A 19,784-nucleotide genomic window follows, 5' to 3' on the forward strand; every position below is an offset into this window, starting at 1 on the left:
AGAGCAAGTGCACAGAGAAAGCTGTGCCCTTCCCGAGGAGACACGTACAATTCCTCTGAAGTGCTCCGCCGGAGGAAACCCTTCCACTTAGCGAGCCCCTTGCCTCTGCTCCCTGGGGGAAGGAGGTCTCAGCCAGTCCGTGGCTGGCAGCAGCCATGTAGGTGCTGCTGTGTGGATCCTTGAGCAGGGACTTACAGGCAAGCTGGAAGCTGGGCTTTGCTATTCTCTGGCTGCAGGGAAACCTGTGCAGTCATCTAGTTTCAGCCAGCTTTAAACAGGGTTTTCATGCACCGGCGACCTCAAACCTAACCTGTTTCTGGTAATGTTAGAAACAATGAATTGTAACAGAGGTGAATTCAGTGTACTTCTTGGGAGAAGCTGAAATTTATAAGGATTGGTCTAGGCGTTGAGATACAGAAAAGTCTCCCCCTTCTCCTTCAGCCCGAGAGTGCTGCTGTGCATAGGATAAAGCTACGGGCAGGTATTTTGTGCAGGAAGGCGTTTTGGTTGTTAAAATTCTGGCTTGCAGTCTCACATCTGAAGTTGAGCACAGGATAATAAAATATACTGTGTTTATTTAGTATGGGGCTACATTATCCTGGCTGAAGTACTAGACTTTAAAAACTAATGGCATAAAATTCATGAAAACTGAAGTGTATTATATACAATAAGCAGTTTCTTAGTCTATAGTTTTTGGAAGACCACTCAAGATTATTCAGTGAGCCCAGGTATATAATCTAGCTATAAAATCTGTGAAAACAGACTCTGCTGATTAAAGGAACTGTGATCCAGTGAATAAATTGCAGAATGGAAATTTAGCTTGTAAGGGATGTTGAGTGTGGACCTGCACTAACACTCTATGACTTGTTCTAAAGCAATTACCTTATACCAATACAGTGTTTTCCTGTATTCCTGTGGTGATGTAGTTTAATATTAGACCTAACGAGAGTCAGCAGGAAGGTAACAGAATAAGCAGTTTTCTGATAAGCATTAAAAGGAAGCTAAGAAACAATACCTGCCTTATTAAGCTCTCATAGGGATGTGAGTTTATTTAAGGGAACAAGCAAGCACAGAGTGGAGGCTTCCTGGGAAGCTGGCCTTTTCTGAGTTTCTAGATTGTAGCATTTCAGCCATCATTGTTGTATAACTCTGTTTCTCTTGTGCTTTATGTCCCTACCAGTATAATTTAGCTTTACTTGTTCTGGAAAGCTGCCTGGGCACCGTGCTTACCTACCATCACAGCTCTCAAAGGGAAGAACCTGAGGTGCTGTGCTCACTCCCAGCAGCTGAGAAATGACCAACAGAAAGTTATAATGGCCTAGTCTGTGCGTTGAAACCACATGGGACTGGTGTCACTCCAGGCGTTTTCAGATAAGGTGTGTCAGGTGCAGGGGTGCGCTGCAGTCCCTCAGATCAGAGCTACAGCTGGCTCAGGAGGAGTGCTTTGAGTGTGTTAGATCTAGTGCCTCCTGGTTTGGCTGTTGAGGAAGCATTGCCATGTCAGTTAAGCACAAAAAAGCACACAAAGCTTTGGAAAAATCTACCAGTCCTGCTTGCTATTTAGCTCCCAAATTAAAGAAAATATTTTAACACATCTTCTTTAAATCTTATTTTCTAGATTTGCAAGCACTAGGTATATTACCTGCAAAATACGGGTAGTGTTTTGTTTCACATTATTCGCAGACCTTTGGCAAAGACAGGGTGATCGTACTCCGCAGCACATGTATGTGATCTCATGCAGTTAGCTATTTGTAATTGCACCATCTTGGAGACACACAAAAAAACAGTGTACATTAAACTTGTAATTTTATGTGGTCTAAACTTTCAGGATGTGAAAATCCCCAAAACAGAACAATTGCAGTTAAGAAGAAGCTGAGGATGGGAAGGCTTTTTCCATTTTTCAGTAATACGTAACAAACACAACTGTGTCTCAAAAATGACTAAACTCTGAGTGTTAAATTAAATCTTGTCTTTCAGAGATGAAAGAAATTTGTTTTGAGTGCTAGTGATCATGTGGATGACTAGCAAGTTTCGCAGACACCAAGTATCTTTGAAATGCCAACAGAAATAAATGCAAGAGGTAACAGCCTTAGAACAGATACATACCTGTGTGGCACTTGAACAGCCTGCTTCAGACTCTCAAGTGGGAAGCACGATCTTGCAAGTAAACACTGCTGAAAATGCCTGATTTGAGTATGTGCGCAGCAGCTGTGATAGCTGCTTAAGCAGCCACTTACACTGTTTCACAAGGAGGCTGATCTACATGAACAGTATAGCAAATAACAGTGTGCTTGTTGCACTCTTTTCAGCCTTGTTTTCTTCCTCATCTGAGGGTTTGGCTCTGCCAGCTTACTGCGTGACAGTCACTTCTGCACCCAGCCAGCGTGTGTTAAGGTGCTGCTTTGCTGTGGCTACTGACATAGCTGCTCACCAGCTTGAAAAGTAGCCCCTTAGAGTCTGCGTTCACTGCATGACATTCCAGCTAACATCCTTAGGGCAGGTGCAGCAGGCATTAACTTAAATGAGTTTTGTGTGATGTTTAGGTCCTTTGGCTCAATAACTGGAAATGAAGAGAAATGCCAGCCCTGTGTCACCATCCAGGCCTCTGTTTGTCATCAGGAAGCACAGTGGAAAGAGCCTTTTTGCCTTTCTCAGAGAGAAGCAAAGATCGAGGGAATATGCCTGCACAGCCATTTGTAATATCTTTCTGACCAGCCTGTGTAAGATAATGAACTGTATTTAATCTGCAGGAATTCCATTTTCATGTTTCTAAAACAAAAAAGATTATTAAAATGACCTCTCTCCTTTCCAGTCTGTAATTCTTGCATTTAATGACACTTCGTTTTAATAATTACTTTCATGAAGAAAATATTACAACACCATAAACAATACCCAAAACAATACTCTTATTATCTTCTAGGCAGCTCAGTGAAGGCTCCAAGAACTCATTAAAATGCACTTTTCATGCAATTTGCATTACAATAATGCAGATTAAGTCTCTTGAAAAGTAGACATGATAAAGCAAGTCAAATGTATTTCCAGAAACCTGCCCAGACTGTTTAGCTATTGTTATATGTTAATCCTATTATTTTTCATAAGCAGATCTTTAAATTGTGAACAGATTGTTTTTTCCCTGCTGAAAGGCAGCATAAGCTAGGTTGTACTTTCTGATTTTATTTTTTTTTAATACCAATATCGTGCAAAATAGGGGGAATAGTATGACCATCTTTGCAGTCTCTTAACACCTTCCTGTGTAATAGTGCTGTTTTGTAACCTGGAAAAACTAGTTGCCAATGTGGCCAGTCATCCCAGTAGGTGGCCTTAAGCTGAAAGGAGCTTTGTTTTTTCTAGAGAAGTTGTGGATCCTGTTTCCCATTCACTTAATTCTGTATCTGTTTTCCTGCCGACAATTATCACTCCTGCCAGACTGCTAAGTGAGCTGAGAAAGGGGTCGTCATCAGTTGATTTCTTTCTCTCTCGGATGCAAAAAGTATTGACGTGCTTATCATCACACAACCTTCCTCAGTTCTTACCTCTCTTCTTTCTGCCTGCACAGCTAAACGGGTTGCAGGAAATGATCTTAAGAGCAGTAGTGGCTTTTCCTTGTTAGCGAAGGTGTGGTAATGTTGGAGCACAAATTAATGCTGTTATAAATGAAGTCTCAACTCAATCTGAATTCAGTAATATTTATAAAAGGAATATTTATAAAAGGCAAGTAAACAGCGCTGGGTGTGCAGGGAGTCTACGCTCCACCAACACACACACACAAGCATCAAACTTTCTAAATATACAGAACATTGCTTTACATACTAAACGCAAGTATGCCTATACAATCAGAAAAGGCAACAAACAATCCTTTAAGTTCCATTTTCCATTCCTTTTGAACAATATGTCTTGCTTTAAGTTGCCAAGCAACTCAGTCTTCAGGCCTTATGTATCCCGTTCTTCCCAGATGGAAGCAAAGCGTATCCATCCCCTTTTCAAGGCCAATGAGGCCTGGGTCACAAGGCACGTCCAGGTCAGCAGGGGGCGGAACAGCAAAGGCCTGCGATGGCTGTAGCAGCAGAGGGCCCATGGCGTAGCAGTGGGATCAGGAAAGGAGCCCGCAGCTCCCTCACTGTCTGGCAAACCACACGTTTGTGGTTGTGGCCCCACACGGCTCTTCAAGGCCTCAGAGACTGCTCGCCAGGTGCCGAGCAATCCCACTGCAACCTTGTCGTTTTTAGTTGCAGAGTCCCACACCTTGACCGCAGTTTGGTCCCATATTTCAGGCTCATAAACTGTCCGATTGTTAATATGGAGAATAAGCTGTAAGGTTACCAGGACAGTCTTTGTTCCTAAGGACGTATGATTCCCCATAATGCGCAGCTGCTGACCAGCGAGGGGCAGTTGTGTGCACGGCTCCGCTTCTCTCAGCTCGAGCTTCTCTCCAGCTCCAGTGCGCCCATTTCCAGCGACTTTCTGTACGAGCTTCTCTGAGCGGTTTGCTGAGTCTGGCCGAGCCTATTTTCATGAGGCAATCAAAGTGCCTGTTCCTGTCCTGGTCTCTGTTCTGCCAGCCTGTTCCTCTTCACTCCTTTTTCCTGCTTCTGTATTGATGACGTAACTTCATCATATCTTGTTGCCTTTATTTTTAATTGAGGGCAGGCTGCCCTCTTATACCCTTCACCCCACAGCAGTTCTTTTCAAAACAACTTTTCATTGGTCAAACAACTTTGCATATAACAGCAACAGCAAACACCCTGCAACTTCCATGCCTTAATGGCTGTAGAGCAAGCAACCCGAGACCGCATGGAGTCTCCTGAATCACCCTTTTTTGTTCCCTCTAAACTCTTTTACATTCCTGATGGCCTCATCGTAAAGAGTCTAATGATATCAACAACCACGGGGCTTGCCGACCCCCATGGCCACGCTCCCAAATCTCCCTCTTTATTAGTATCAACCATTTTCTCGACACGAATTACCACTCCATATATAACAATGTGCTTAATGTAATGCACTGTTTAAGACAAGACAGTATATTTTCAAAGAGTCAAACTGTTTGGGGACGTTTTGTTTTTGTTTTCTCTTTAAATGTAAAAAATAATTTAAGAAAAATGAGAGTAGGCTAGTTGCTAGTGACTATCTGAAAGTAAACTTTGAATTTATATCTTCCAAAAAACAAAGCCTGTTATACTTCTGTGTGAGCCAAGTCATATTTTATTTTCTGTTCAGTTATATTAGCATGTTTTGAGTATATTTAACTTCAAATTCAGTTTTATTCTTTTAAATGTACATAGAGTACGTGGGTTTTACTTCATTTAAATTTAGATACAGATAACCATGTATATATGTATGTTTGCTTCAACTTTTCTGTGTTTGAAAATAGCCGGTTTTATTGTAGTCTTTCTTCTTTGTGGGGAGGAGGGGTAATTGCTGTTCCAAGTATTGAATTGTTTTCCACCTTCTGCTTTCATATTGACTACTTGTAAAGCTTCTGACTCTTTTCCAAGGTTGTCTGAGAATTGTTAAGGTAAATGGACCCCATAGGTTAAAACGTGCTTGTCAGTAATTCTGTTTCTGCTCTCCAAGTGTTGCAGGTGGAGAGCTCTTCGACTTCTTAGCTGAAAAAGAGTCTCTCACAGAGGAGGAAGCCACAGAATTTCTCAAACAAATACTTAACGGAGTTCAGTATCTACATTCTCTGCAAATTGCCCACTTTGATCTAAAGGTATGTTAAGCAGATAAGAATGCACACAACTGCAAGCAACCTCCATTAAAGTCTTTTGTAACACGAGCCAGAAAACTGCCATCATGCAGATCTTGGCTGTAGTTTTGTTTTGCTAACTTATGTAGACAGGGAAAAGCTCAGCCATTGAAAAGAAATTACTGAACCGTAAAAAGATCCCATCTGTTTTTAATATAAGGTTCTTCTTGGAAAATGGCAACTTCTGTAAAAATGAAACCATTCTGAGGAAGCAATTTTGAAATAAAGATTATGATTATGATTTTGTGGAATGTGAATGGAATCCGGTTAAAACGTCCTGACCAGGATGCCTTTCATCAAATTTCTTCTCTTTGCTGTAATATACATTGTATGTTTATGTGAATGTTACATACAGGTACTAAATGAAAACAGTATAGGATAGAGTACAAAGATTCTTGTAGAGCAGATAGATTATTTTCTTCTGGATGGGTGGAAGGGCAGCTGATTGTAATTGTTAGGGGGTTTTTTGTTGTTGTTCTTGTTTTTAAGAAATACTGTCAATTGCATCCTGTTGGTAGTGAAAAGAGATCTTTTATGTCTAAACTCAGTTATTGCTTTTTTAATGTTTTGGTTTCAGTATGTTTTCCTATATAAGATTTTTTGATAGGTAGCTGAATGTTTCCTGAGGTCTGCTGAAGTTAGCAGCTATGTCTGTAATAGGAAAAGGAGGCATAATTATTATATTGCAGTGCATTTCTGAAAGGGATTGCTGTATTCTGGTGATGAGAAGGAAAGGGATTTTGTTCAATGTAGGCATATCTTTTCCAGTCTCATAACCCACAGCAATATATTTTTCATCTCTGTATAACAGTAAGAGAGTTATGAATCTACTAAGAATATTCCTTCAATGTCTTAAAACCTGATATTTAAAAATTTTGCCAGTATGTTTGCAATGAAGCAAAACAACATTTCACCTGATCCTAAGAATATGTGGATCAAGGAACGAGCAAGAGCAGTAAAAGTATGCGATTGATATGTAATAAGGAAAAAAGAAGGAAATCCGTTTTGCATGTGGTTTACCATCACATTCACCTACATACCAGCCCCTGTGATTGAGGAAGAGAGGTAAAAGAAGGGTAATGAGAAAGAGCTGTTATTCGTGGCTCCAGAAGTACTTTTTTACAGTGTGAGCAGTATGGATATAGCTCTGAATGGATAGAGCTCTGAAGAGCATGCCAGCTTACAGAATCATGGAATCATTTAGTTTGGAAAAGACCTTCAAGATCACCGGGTCCAACCATCAACCTGACCTACCAATCCTCATCACTGAGCCATGTCCCTTAGTGCTATGTCCACACAATGCTTTATTTAATTTGCTTCCAGGGAGGTGAATCCACCACTTCCCTGTGCAGCCTGTTCCAATGCCTGACCACTCTCTCCTTTAAGACATTCTTCCTCATATCCAAGCTAAACTTCCCTTGGCGCAACTTGAGACCGTTTCCTAGCATCCTACTGCCTGTCACCTGCTGTGATGGGGGAGAGAATTGGAAAGGTGAAAAAGCAAGAACTCATGGGTTGAGATAAAGACAGTTTACTGTCTTTATTAAAAGCCGTGTACACAAGCAAAGCCAGACAAGGAATTCATTTGCTGCTTCCCACTGGCAGGCAGGTGTTTAGCCACTTCCAGCAAAGCAGTGCTCAATGTGCATAATGGTTTCTCAGGAAGACAAGTGCCATCTGAACATGTTGCCCCCTCCCTCCTTCATTCCCACAGTTTCATTGTTCAGCTTGACGCCATGGGGTATTGAACATCCATCTGGTCAGCCTGGGCCAGGTGTTGTGGCTGTGTCCCCTCCCAGCTCCTTCTGCACCCACAGCCTCCTCCCTGGCAGGGCTTGAAAAATCCCTGACTCAGTGCAAGCACTCCTCTTCAACAACTGAAGCATGGCTGTTTTATCAGCATTATTTTCACCAAAATCCAGAGCACACCACGATATAAATCTCTACAAAGAATACTGTGTAGGAGATCTCTGTGAAAGAAATCTCTTCCAGGGAGTAATGTTCACGTTTTACAACTTTGCTTCTTCCAAACTCCCAGCACTACTGCAATGGACCTAGCACAGGAGTTGTGATCTTTACTGTAGACAGTGTGTTTCACTTGGGTCTGTACAAATGAAAACTGCAACTGTTGTATCCAAAAGAGGTAAAATCTTAGAAATCACACCAGTCTGTCATCAACATGGAATCCTGATTTACTGTAGTTAATTTTTAGGATATGTTAGATGTTGATAGGAGAAGGCAGGAATTTTCTGCTGATGACACATTTCAAGAGACTGAAAGCGGAAATGAGAAGTGTTCAGTGCTGAAAAGTGCTAGTATGTATCAGATCTGTTGTACCTATGTATAATCTTTTTTTTCTCTCCTTTCCTCCTTCTTAAAGCCTGAAAACATAATGTTGTTGGACAGGAATGTACCGAAGCCTCGAATCAAGATTATTGACTTTGGTTTAGCACACAAAATTGACTTTGGAAATGAATTCAAGAATATCTTTGGAACGCCGGAGTTTGTTGGTGAGAAAATTGTTTCTTCAAACTATTCTTTCTCAAGCTATGAAACAGTAAATGTTGGCTTAGCTTGGTTTGGCCAAGTTACAGATTGTGTAATTTGTGTGTACTTTGTGACATTTAACTAAGGAATTGGTAGCATTCAGTCCTGATTTTGATTTTCATTAAAGGTATTTTTATCTATCAGCATCTTAGCTTATTATCTCTAACATATATAGGCTCAGAGTGAAATGGATCTGTTCATTGACTATATGCTGATCTACCTATTTTCTCCTTTAGCTCCTGAAATAGTAAATTATGAACCTCTTGGTCTTGAAGCTGATATGTGGTGAGTTACTGGATCTTATTTGAAATAAATCTCATTATTATTCTTATGTTCTAACCTTATTTTTTTCCTTTCTCTCTCCCTCCATCTGTTTCTCTCCCCCTCCCCCCCTTTTTTTTTTCTTTTCACTCCAGGAGCATTGGTGTAATAACTTACATTCTGTAAGTACCAAAGTCTATGGTTGGTTCTTAGAAATGCTAGTTTTTTATTTTGGGGTTATTGGTGGTGTCTGTACAACTCAAGCCATTTTGGTAGCACGGGATGTTTCAAGTTGAATGATCGTAAAAGCAGTAGTATAGTTATTGATCAGAATGGCCATTAGTCAGCATTGAGATAGCATGGGAAGCTGCCATCAGATCTGTCGGTCTCATTCCACAGGGGGGCTTTATCTTAATCAATATTCTCTGAAATTGCAGAAAACCTTTTTGCCCTGTTAGATCAAATCTTCTGAAAATACATTTGCAGTCCTAAATCAAGAAAAAAAAAACATCTTTACTTTCTGCTGTTTTTTGATCTGAGAGTGTTGAAACAGCAGTTTTTCAACATGTAATGTGAGGAATGTTCTGTGTTTCTGCAGTCTAAGTGGTGCATCACCGTTTCTTGGAGAAACCAAGCAGGAAACATTAGCAAATGTGTCTGCTGTGAATTATGAGTTTGAAGAAGAATTCTTCAGTAATACCAGTGCCCTAGCTAAAGATTTTATACGAAGACTTCTAGTTAAGGATCCAAAGTGAGTCGTTCCTCTTGTGTATGTGCTGTTGCAGCCTTAAACAGCTCCAGTATTTCAAATTACATTATATTTCACAATGTTAGTTTAATAAATATATACCATTATATATTTTAAACTACCTGAAACACTTCTATCTTTTTTCCTATTAAAGGAAGAGAATGACTATTCAAGATAGTTTGCTGCATCCTTGGATCAAGGTTAGCACGTGATTCACTCTCTGTTCTGTTTTTAATCATTCTTCATTTCATATTCCACTTTCACTTTTTAAGTTAACAAAGTCTTCAAAAGGAAAATTGGCATAATTGTTAAATATATCCTACTGCTTTGGAAGGCTGTCTGTGTGAAAACTAGTATGTGGACTTCATTAACATACACTCTATTTAAGTTCTCAATAGGCAAGCATGGCAGTCTATTATTAAGATAAAAATCATCCTCAACCAGAGAAGCTAATGTTCAGAGAGCATTATACTGACAAAAATACATTCTCTGAATCCAGTCCATTTGTCATCTTCTAATCTCCTTATTTAGATTAGGTGTAAAAGGGACATCTTTCTTCTGTCCTTCCTCCCCCTTTAGTCTGAAGACAACAGTTGATGTGGGGCAGTGGTCCACTTTGAGTGTTCCTGGTTTGGGTCAAGCTGTTGTGGTGTTTCTAGGCTGAGTGGGGAGAAAATGGGACCTATCGACCTTCTTGAAGTGTGCAGTAATACGTCACTTTATTTTTCAATTCCTATTCTGGTTGTGAATAGTAAATGTCTACAGTGGTAATGATTTGTCAAGTCTTGGGGATGCACTAAGACCCCTTCTCACTTTCCAAAGAACCAGAAGCAGAATTTCCATGCCACTGCCACGCCAGTTCATGGTTCAGCATCCTAGAGCAGATGCTTCTATAGCAATATGCCAAACTACAGATTTTACTGGAAGAAGTACTGATACCTTCTGCTTTGCTGACTTTTTAATGGATTAATCTTAAAGAGTACAGTTGTAAAGAAAATGGAGACATGCTGAAGTGATTTTTAAACCAGTAGAGTGAGCACTGTCTAAGTTTGTGGAAACCAGGGTTTCCAGTCCTGCAACAGGATCTGTTGTTTTGTACCACATTATGTACCTTTTTAATCTTAATTTTCCAGATGTTCCCCTCCTGCCCCCTCCACTGTTCATAGCCTCTTTTCCATCTTCCCCTCCTTACTTTTACCTGTATGTCTTGATAAAAATGACTTCAAGTTTCCTGTCATGCAACACTGTTAGGTATATTTTATGGGTTACTGGTGCATCATACTAGCCTATGAAAGAGTTCAAAGGGTGCAGCCTTACAGTTTGCTTCACGGACAGGTGGGATATCATTTTTCTTTGGAACCAGCAGCGTCCAGCTGATGAAATTGGGACTGGAACAAAGTTAGCCTGTACTTAAAATCAGCCAGGAAATTTTCCTAGAAGATAAGATGTATCTTGGAAATTATATACAATTCCTCTATCACAGAGGAAGTTTAAGGATAAAGCTAAATGTTCTACAGGTGTTGGCTTTTTGTTGTTGTTTAAAACAACAGCAACAAAAATCAGCATTGCTTGAAATGTTCTTACGTCTAGATTTTCTTTAGGGCATCTGCATGCCTTACAAGGCTGCGGATGTTAAAATATGCACTTACATTATAGAAATACCATCACAGTGTAATAATAAAGTAATTGTAAGTGGAAGCTGTCATTGAAAGACAATAGGAAGATGCTTTATGAAAGTTCTGGTTGTTGTAATTATGGGGTATTTCACAGCTTTATTTTACTTTTGCTCATAGCCTAAAGATACCCAGCAAGCACTTAGCAGAAAAGCATCTGCAGTGAATATGGAGAAATTCAAAAGGTTTGCAGCACGACGAAAATGGAAAGTAAGTCATTCAATAAATCTTCAGAGTATTGGTGACATACAAACACTGTAGTGCCTACCTGCTCCATCAGTGCCTTTGAGATTGGAGAAGGAAGAAAGAACCCATTCCTATGTCATTTGGAATAAATTAGGTGCTTGAGCATGTTGATGTGGGAGAAGGCTTCTTTGTTAACGATCTGCATAGAAATGTTAGTGTGGAGTGTTTGTTTTATGCATCTAGTTGTGTTCTGTCATCATCTGTCTTGCTAATGTTTATAGAAAAAAGACACTCCTGTGTGTAGATGTATGTTACTGTGGCAGTAATTCCAGTAAATCAAGGATCGTTTAAGCAGCCCTCGCAGAATTAATTATTCCTACCAGGTATGCCAACACCCAAACAGAGTAGGAAGGGAAAACTGGTCTCTTTTGCAAAGGATTTTTGCTCTGACACTGCCAACATGTTTACAAGAAAGCATCATTTCATCTTTCCAGAAATGGGGCAAGATATTAGCTGAAAGTGCTCCTTCTTCAACACATACACTGGGGAGTTCACACTGATACTAAGTAAGGACAGGACTATTGTTTATCATGAGTAGAGTGAAACATGAGACAACAGAGGTCCTTATTATTAGAAAAGGAGTTGTATTGATTGCCAGAGAGGCCAGGAAACAGGATGATTATGCTAAGCCATTGAGCAACAGCACAAAATATCCAGTTAATTATGTACTTTTTTTTTCTTTTGCGAGTTTTAGTGCCTCTGTTAGGTGAACAGAGTTTTGTGAAATTGGAAAATTAATTTGCTTCCCTAGAATAAAATGGTAGGTCTAGGAGTATCTTAAAAAACATATTACAATAAAAAAGGAAAGGTGTCAGCTGTTTTGTGCTCATTTTAGGTTTTCTGTGTTTACATGCTTTAAAATCCATTCATTTAAATATTTTCAGTGTAAATAAAAGGATGTAATACTGTTTTGCTGTGAATTTGAACAGCTTTGTGAAATAGTAGCAATCCAAAAATATGTAGTTTTGCTCACGCATATGACTAGCCTATTTGTATTATAAATTCTAAATGAAATTGAAGATTCAAATGCAACATAAAAAGTAGATGGGGGAGAGGTCAAGTCAAATTCCTATCTGTGATGCTAATATGACAGTCTTCCTTTAAAATCTCTGCAATAGCATTCTATCATAAGTATTCTGTTCTGATTTTTTTTTAATGAAGATTTTCTCTTCTTATTTTTAAAAAGCAATCAGTGCGCTTAATATCCTTGTGCCAAAGATTATCAAGATCCTTCTTGTCCAGAAGTAATATGAGTGTCGCTAGGAGTGATGATACTTTGGTAAGTGAATATTTACATTATTAGAAAGTCTTAATACATCTGAAACAACATTTTCTGAAATTATTCTAACAAGAATATTGGACAATTGTAAATGTGAAGGATTAATTAAACTCGTATGTTGGAAAACCGAGATTTTAAAGCTACAAAGGTCAGTTATCTGTATAACACGTTCTGCATAACAAAAGCCTTGAAATTTCATTTATTAATTACCATATTGAAGCTGATAGCTAGAGCCTGAAATTCGCTTATCTTGTTTTTTACATTTTGTTCAGGAGGAATTTTAGTACTGTAGCAATTACAATGTGAAAAGGTTGCATCTGATTTTTTCATGGCACTTTGCAGCATTAGACAGTACTCCGTTTCTTTTAACAGAGTATTCAGAATTATTGAGCCCCCGTAGATGCAATGAATGCTAGACAGCAGTATCAGAGTAAGCAGTTATTTAAGAATGAAATTTTAGAGTTGGCCAGTATTCAGTGTCTGGGGTTGTATATGTCTACTGGATTTAAGTAGTCAGGAGCAATTGTTGTATGCTTTGAAATTACAAATGCTTGTAAATCCAAAAGCATTCTTATTTAGCTTACTCTCCAGATTTCAATACATGCTTCACAAATTCCCTGTGATCAGCGATGTATGTATGTTAATATGTTTAGAGCTGGATAACTTCATCTGTTCTCTGCATTACGAGGATCAAACTTCAGAAATGCTGCAACGCATTTTTTATTCCTGTTATCTTTTCTGTGTCCCTCCTGTGTAACCCCACACTTCTTTCTATTTTACTCCTCCTGTCTTTCTGCTTCTACATTCTATTCTCTTCCCCCACTTTCCCTGCCTCCCCCATCCTAGCTTGTCAGCTGTCACTATGCCTTTTAACACTACATCATCATTTCACACCTGTGTTGGAGCAGAAGGAATTGTAGTGTAACGTTAGTGTTCTAAAAATCAGAAACCTCAGGAGAGAGAAGATAAGTGGTTCAAATATTGGTCTCAGTGAATTTCATTTCTCTGACATTTTAGTGCATGGATGAAAAATAGTTATGTCTGCAAAGGAATCTAGGCTCATTATTTATGTTCCAGATTCTTACCCGGTCCATTTGAATAGATGAAAACTAGGTCAAAAGTACATCTCCTGCAGCATATCCCTGGATAGCAGAAAGCTTGATTCTGCGTTTTCTTATTTGTGTACCTCTTTTTTTTTTAATGTTTCTATCACATAGAACCATTTATGTTGGAAAAGACCTTTAAGATCATAAGAGCCACCTAACACTACAAGTTCACCAATAAACTATGTCCCTAAGCCCTACATCCACACATCTCTTAAATACCTCCAGGGATGGTGACTCCACCACTTCCCTGGGCAGCTTGCTCCAATGCCTCACCACCTCTTCTGTGAAGAAATTCTTCCCAATATGCAATCTAAACCTCCCCTGATGCAACTTCAGTCTGTTGCCTTGCGTCCTATCACTTGTCACCTGAGAAAAGAGACCACCACCCTCTTCACTGTAGCCACCTTTCAGGTGGTTACAGACAGCAGTAAGGTTCCCCCTCAGCTTCCTCCAGACTGAACAGCCCTGGTTTCCTCAGCTGCTCCTCACAGGACTTGTGTTCCAGGCCCTTCAGCAGCTTCGTAGCCCTTCTCCGGACACGCTCCAGGGCCTTGATGCCCTTCTTGTACTGAGGGGCCCAAAGCTGAGCACACCACTCAAGGTGCGGCCTCACCAGAGCAGAGTGCAGGGGGACGGTCACCTCCCTGCTCCTGCTGGCTGCGCTACTCCTGATACAAGCCAGGATGCTGTTGGCCTTCTTGGCCAGCTGGGCACGCTGCTGGCTCATGTTCAGCTGGCTGTCAGCCAGAACCCCAAGGTCCTTTTGTGCTAGGCAGCTTCCCAGCCACCCTTCCCCAAGCCTGTAGCATTGCATGGGGTTGTTGTGACCCAAGTGCAAGACCTGACACTTAGCCTTGCTGAATGTCATGCAGTTGGCCTTGGCACATCAATCCAGCCTATCCTGATCACTCTGATGGGCCTTGCTACACCCAAGGAGAACAGCACTCCCACCCAACTTAGTGACATATACAGACTTACTTAGGGTGCGCTCAATCCCCTCATCAATATCATTGATAAAGATATTAAACAAAACTGGCACCAGTATTGAGCTCTAGGGAACACCACTTGTGACTGGCCACCAAAAGGATTTAAATCCATTCACAAAGACCATTTGGGCCCAGCCATGCAGCCAGTTTTTTAGCTAGTGTACATCTGTACAAGCCAAGAGCAGCCAGTTTCTCCAGGATAAGGCTATGGAAAAATGTATCGAATGCCTTGCTGAGGTACAAGTGAACAAAATTTACAGCCTTCTCATCTACTATGTGGGTCATCTTGTCATAGGAGATACGGGTAGTCAAGCATGGGTTCATAAACCCATGCTTACTGGGTCTGGTCACCTTGATTGTCCTGTATGTGTCGTATGATGACATTCATGATGATCTTCTCCATCACCTTCCCTGGCACCCAGGTCAGACTGACAGGCCTATAATTCCTTAGATCTTCCTTTCCTCCCTTCTTGTAGCTAGGCATCACATTCACCAGCCCCCAATCAACTGGTACCTGGACTGGTTATCCAGGACTAGCTGGTAAATTATTGTAAGTGCCTTGGTGGGCACTTCTGCCAGCTTCTTCAGCACCCTTGGGCGGATCCCATCAGGCACCACAGGGCTGTGTGTTCAAGTGTTGTAGTAGGTTTTTAACCGTTCCTCTTTGGAGACATGCTTGTGATTGGTTTTGCTTAATGCAAGTGTTGCATCTCGTGAAAGTCCAAGGAGGAAGAAAAAAGTACATCTAGTAAAAGAAACCCTGCTTTGAATCTCAGTGAATACTGGGTCTATTGATGAAATACTGTGTTAGAAGAGGTATGGGCGTTTTTGGAGTGTTTTTTCAAGCAGCATGTGTGCCTTTCAGCTAGACGCTTTATGAAGGATTGCAACTTGCAGCTGAAGACTTTTAAAATTTTACTTTTAAAATTTTTTCAGTGACTTGGCAACTGTAGAGATGGAGAGGGGTTGTTTTTCTTGAAGCTAAGTTTTTCTTCTTTCTCTTTAATTACAAGGATGAGGAAGATTCTTTTGTGATGAAAGCTATTATTCATGCCATCAATGATGACAATGTTCCTGGATTACAGCACCTTCTGGGATCGCTGACAAATTATGATGTCAATCAACCAAACAAGGTAGAGTGTGGGTCTGTGCTGAGGTGGGTGGGGGACTAGCTCTCACCCTGTTGAATAGAGTAATGTGGCTGTAATAGAAGTGTAACACCTGAAATAAAAAAGAAATGTCAAGTGGATGTTAAATTACTCTGCCTTTCTTTAGGGGAAATTTTAATATGTTCTGCTTACAGTCTTCTCAAACTACCTCAAAAAAGGAGCACAAAATGTGTTTTTGAAATTCTAAGCCCTTGAAAAAGTATTAATCTAATCTACTGAAAAAAGCTCTGGTATTTTAGATATCAGCCTTTGCTTTTGTTTGCAATTGTTTCTTACAGCATATGAAGATGGGTGAACATCTATGAAGAAACAGACTGACAAAACTTAATTTGCGAAGCACTGTTAGGAGCAAAGGTCCAACACAGCAGAAGTTAGATATGTGAACATAGTGTTAGATTGTGCCGTTCATTTTTAGAAACATAATGACTTGCCTACAGAAGTATTTCATTATCCTGCTATACTAATGGAAGTACTAATGGAACTGACACCAGGGTTCTGTTGCTGGTTCTGTTGTTTAACTGTTAAATCTTCTCTCGTTTTTACTTTTTTGAATGATTATACCGATATTCATTATAAAATGCTTTAAGAAGTATTCATGAAGAGTACTGTAAAAGTGAAACATTTACTATTTTCCTGTGAAGAGGTCCCAAACCTTTCAAATAAGAGTTACATTTTTTGTTTTAATGCTGCAGCCCATTTAACTTTCTAATATGTTGCTGATGGGTTGTGTTTTTGAGATATGGTGGCCAAAACTTAGATATTCTTCCTGTACTCTTTTCTACTTTCTCTTTCAAGCTATTTAAAATGTAGTTAGAAAGAAATTGCAAAGGGGAATGTTCTTGCCAAATTTAGCTAACTGAGAGCTTAATGTGAGTATCTCTACTTTGCAAAGCATGCTTTTAGTATGTGTTGAATCATTTAGTAAATGTGGCTTCACCCCCAAAATGTGGAAAATTGGTATGTGATAAATTTATTTGGACAAAGGGATTAATTATTTACTATACAGTATTCCCTGAGGACTTCTTTGAAACTGGAGATCCAGAGATATGCCATTCACTGCCTTTCTTTGATTCCATTTGCTTTTTTTAATGCTTCAAAAATTAAAAAACATTGTTCTTGCTTGTATTTCATTGTTAGCATGGAACACCTCCGCTACTCATTGCTGCTGGCTGTGGAAACATTCAGATGCTTCAGTTGCTTCTAAAACGTGGATCCCGTATTGATGTCCAAGATAAGGTAAGTGTTCTGCTTTGTTACTGTTCTGTATAAGTTTTTGTTTTCCAGTACAGTTAAAGTAGAGCAAGCATTTGGACTAGTTTTTATTGGAAATAAAAATTCTGGGTTGTAGAGCCTGTTCTGTAAGTTATTCACTAGTCTCTGTAGCAAAAAGATAAAAGCAAATCTTCAATAACTTCAGTTGTTTCTAGTGCATATCCTCTGATTTTGATCACTTTATTAGCCACTGTAATTTGAATAATCTTAATTAATCTCTAAGCTTAAAATGTAGTTCTTACATATGAAATTGACTCAATTACTTCAAATTAGTGACTGCCCTAAAACAAATTGGTGAACTTGTTTAATATGGAATGATAAGAGCACATTTTAGTGATGGGGAATGGCACAGCTAAAATTCGTATGTGACAAGGGCGTACACTTTGCAACAAGTGATCTTTAAAAACATCTTTTAATGATCTACAGCTCATTTAAAATGAACTTAGAACACTGTCTGCTTCTCAACCAAACTGATGGTAAAGTAAACAGCACAAAGGTATTTATCCTATGACTTCCTCAAAATCTCCCTTACAAGGATGAAGAGGATTTTCCTTGCATAGAGTTAGTTATCCTGCTAATTATCCTTGTGGGGGTGGGAGGAGCGGTGATGTTGATATTTGCAGTTGTTGAACCAACTTGAAGGAAAAAAAAACTGAATATTTTATGTTTGATTAGTTCATATGTACTGTTATGAATCTGAGCTGTTCAGTGTATTTGTGCCATGTATATGTGTGCGTATCTCAATGAAGGTCTAGAATTAGGATTCTAAATTGATCACTGATATCTATAATGAATCATTTTGGACAGGCTGGATCTAATGCAATCTATTGGGCTTCTCGACATGGTCATGTAGAAACACTGAAATTTCTCAGTGAGAATAAATGTCCTTTGGATGTCAAGGATAAGGTAAGAACAAAATTATTTTCGTCTTTTATGCAGAGAGCCTTTTTTTAATAGCTTTATCTTAGCAGGGAGAGAGGTCTTTCAATTGGAATGATTTTCAGACGTGCCACAATCTTAAGAATGTGACTGGATTATTTAGTTGGGTTTTATAAGCTGACATGTAGGGCTGTGATAACACAGCTTTTAAGTAGCTGGATGTACTGATCATTCTTCTGACGGATGTTAACCAAACATGAATATAAATGTGGTGAGTACATGGTGGGTAGGTGGGGAAGTACAAACCTAAATTAATTTTCATATGAACACTTGGTTTCATATTGGATCTCAGGGTAAGATCGTGATTCTGTTTTTCATTCCTCTTGATTGAAAATCACTTTTGTCTGACAAGTAAATTTGGCTGTTATTAAGTTGAGTATAATGAAGCTTAATAATTTATAGCTGATGAGCAGTTACCTTGTCTCTGGCAGTATTACTTGAGCAACATAGGCCCTAAAAGATAGTTGCTGTTAAAATCTTATACCATATCAATGTTTTTGTTAGTCAAAGCTCCAGTATAGAAGCAGCTACACTTGTGAAATGTAGTTGGCTTACTTTGTTCATAGAACTAGCGCAAGGCAAGGCATATTAGCAGTGTTAGTGCTCCACTCCTGATAGGACTACTAGAAGATAGGCTACTCTCGTAACATAAATACTGTTTCCTTTTAATATAATTGCAGCAAAAGTTTGCAAATAATTACATGTAATGACCAAAATATGCCAGAATGCACCAAAGTGTTAGACCCATCCTTACACATATGTGTACAGAGTTGGATGGTAGTCTGAATAGAAATTGAATGCATGTTCCAGTGCCAATTGTGCATGCATCTGCCTACTCATAGTGCTCAGAATTCCCATTATGGCTGCAATCTTGAGCAAATTAAGTAGGAAAATGAGTTCTGGAAGAGGAAGGCCTTTGAAGAAATACCTTGTCAGATGGTGTAATAACTGTCAGATATAACTACAGTTTGTGAGCTGGAGGTCTCTGCTGACTGCAGCTGTGGCATTAGGGTACAGGAAGAGTGGAGCAGCCGATGCAGCATGCAGGCATTCCAAGCTGTACATGGTGGTTTATCTCTGGGGGCAACATAGGAAATTACACTGGTATGTTCTTTTCTAATTGCAGTCTGGGGAGACATCTCTTCACGTTGCCGCTCGATATGGGCACGTGGATGTTGTTCAGTTTCTCTGTAGTATTGGGTCCAATCCAAACTTTCAAGACAAGGTGAGTCACAGGCACTTTCTGTTTTACTTACACAAACACAGCTTTACTATGAGTGGTGAAAACTCTTAGTCTTGCCTTGGCATGTTTGAATTTGAAAAAAAAAAAAAAAAAAAGAAAGAAAGAAAAGAATTATGGAGGTTTTGATACCTCTTAATAAATGAAGACTATTCAAAAACAGAGTGCATGAACCAACCACTGCTGTATTCCTAAAACAGATTTTCTTGAAATCTCAAAGATTGAGAAATCCCGCATAATGAAGGTGTGGGTGGCACTGTGTGCCCTGTGAGTTCAGCTAACACTTTTTGTTAGTTGTTGCCTTGATTTCGGATTCTTTTTACGGGGCATGAGAGATTTTGGAAGCGACAAGTGGCCAATATTGAAAATGAGAGGAGAGCTCAGGAGGGCTCCTTTAAATAACATACGTTTTTTTTTTGTGTTGTTTTTCTTCCTGTGAGCTCTGAACTAGAAACTCTTGTGAGAAAACAAGAGAGAAAGGGCTTCATAGAGGGGAAAAACAAACAAACAAACCATGCATTTGACCCAAATTTCATTGATAGTCTACTGTAGGTGGGAATTCCATGAGCCTT

At 39.5% G+C, this 19,784-nt stretch overlaps 1 protein-coding gene across 2 annotated transcripts in view; it reads left to right on the forward strand.

The window, feature by feature from the left end:
- The window catches only part of DAPK1 (death associated protein kinase 1), an 89,099-nt gene that overhangs the window by 44,792 nt on the left and 24,523 nt on the right, over positions 1-19,784 (forward strand). For both annotated transcript variants that reach the window (XM_068666127.1, XM_068666128.1), the window contains 12 exons: positions 5,572-5,710; positions 8,127-8,256; positions 8,530-8,578; positions 8,710-8,736; positions 9,153-9,305; positions 9,457-9,502; positions 11,096-11,185; positions 12,408-12,500; positions 15,606-15,725; positions 16,899-16,997; positions 17,841-17,939; positions 19,099-19,197. In XM_068666127.1, the coding sequence (XP_068522228.1) occupies positions 5,572-5,710; positions 8,127-8,256; positions 8,530-8,578; positions 8,710-8,736; positions 9,153-9,305; positions 9,457-9,502; positions 11,096-11,185; positions 12,408-12,500; positions 15,606-15,725; positions 16,899-16,997; positions 17,841-17,939; positions 19,099-19,197 (1,144 nt within the window). The remainder of the gene's footprint in view (positions 1-5,571; positions 5,711-8,126; positions 8,257-8,529; positions 8,579-8,709; positions 8,737-9,152; positions 9,306-9,456; positions 9,503-11,095; positions 11,186-12,407; positions 12,501-15,605; positions 15,726-16,898; positions 16,998-17,840; positions 17,940-19,098; positions 19,198-19,784) is intronic.

This window comes from Anas acuta, chromosome Z (assembly GCF_963932015.1).
Source record: "Anas acuta chromosome Z, bAnaAcu1.1, whole genome shotgun sequence".
In the NCBI taxonomy this organism is placed as follows: domain Eukaryota; kingdom Metazoa; phylum Chordata; class Aves; order Anseriformes; family Anatidae; genus Anas; species Anas acuta.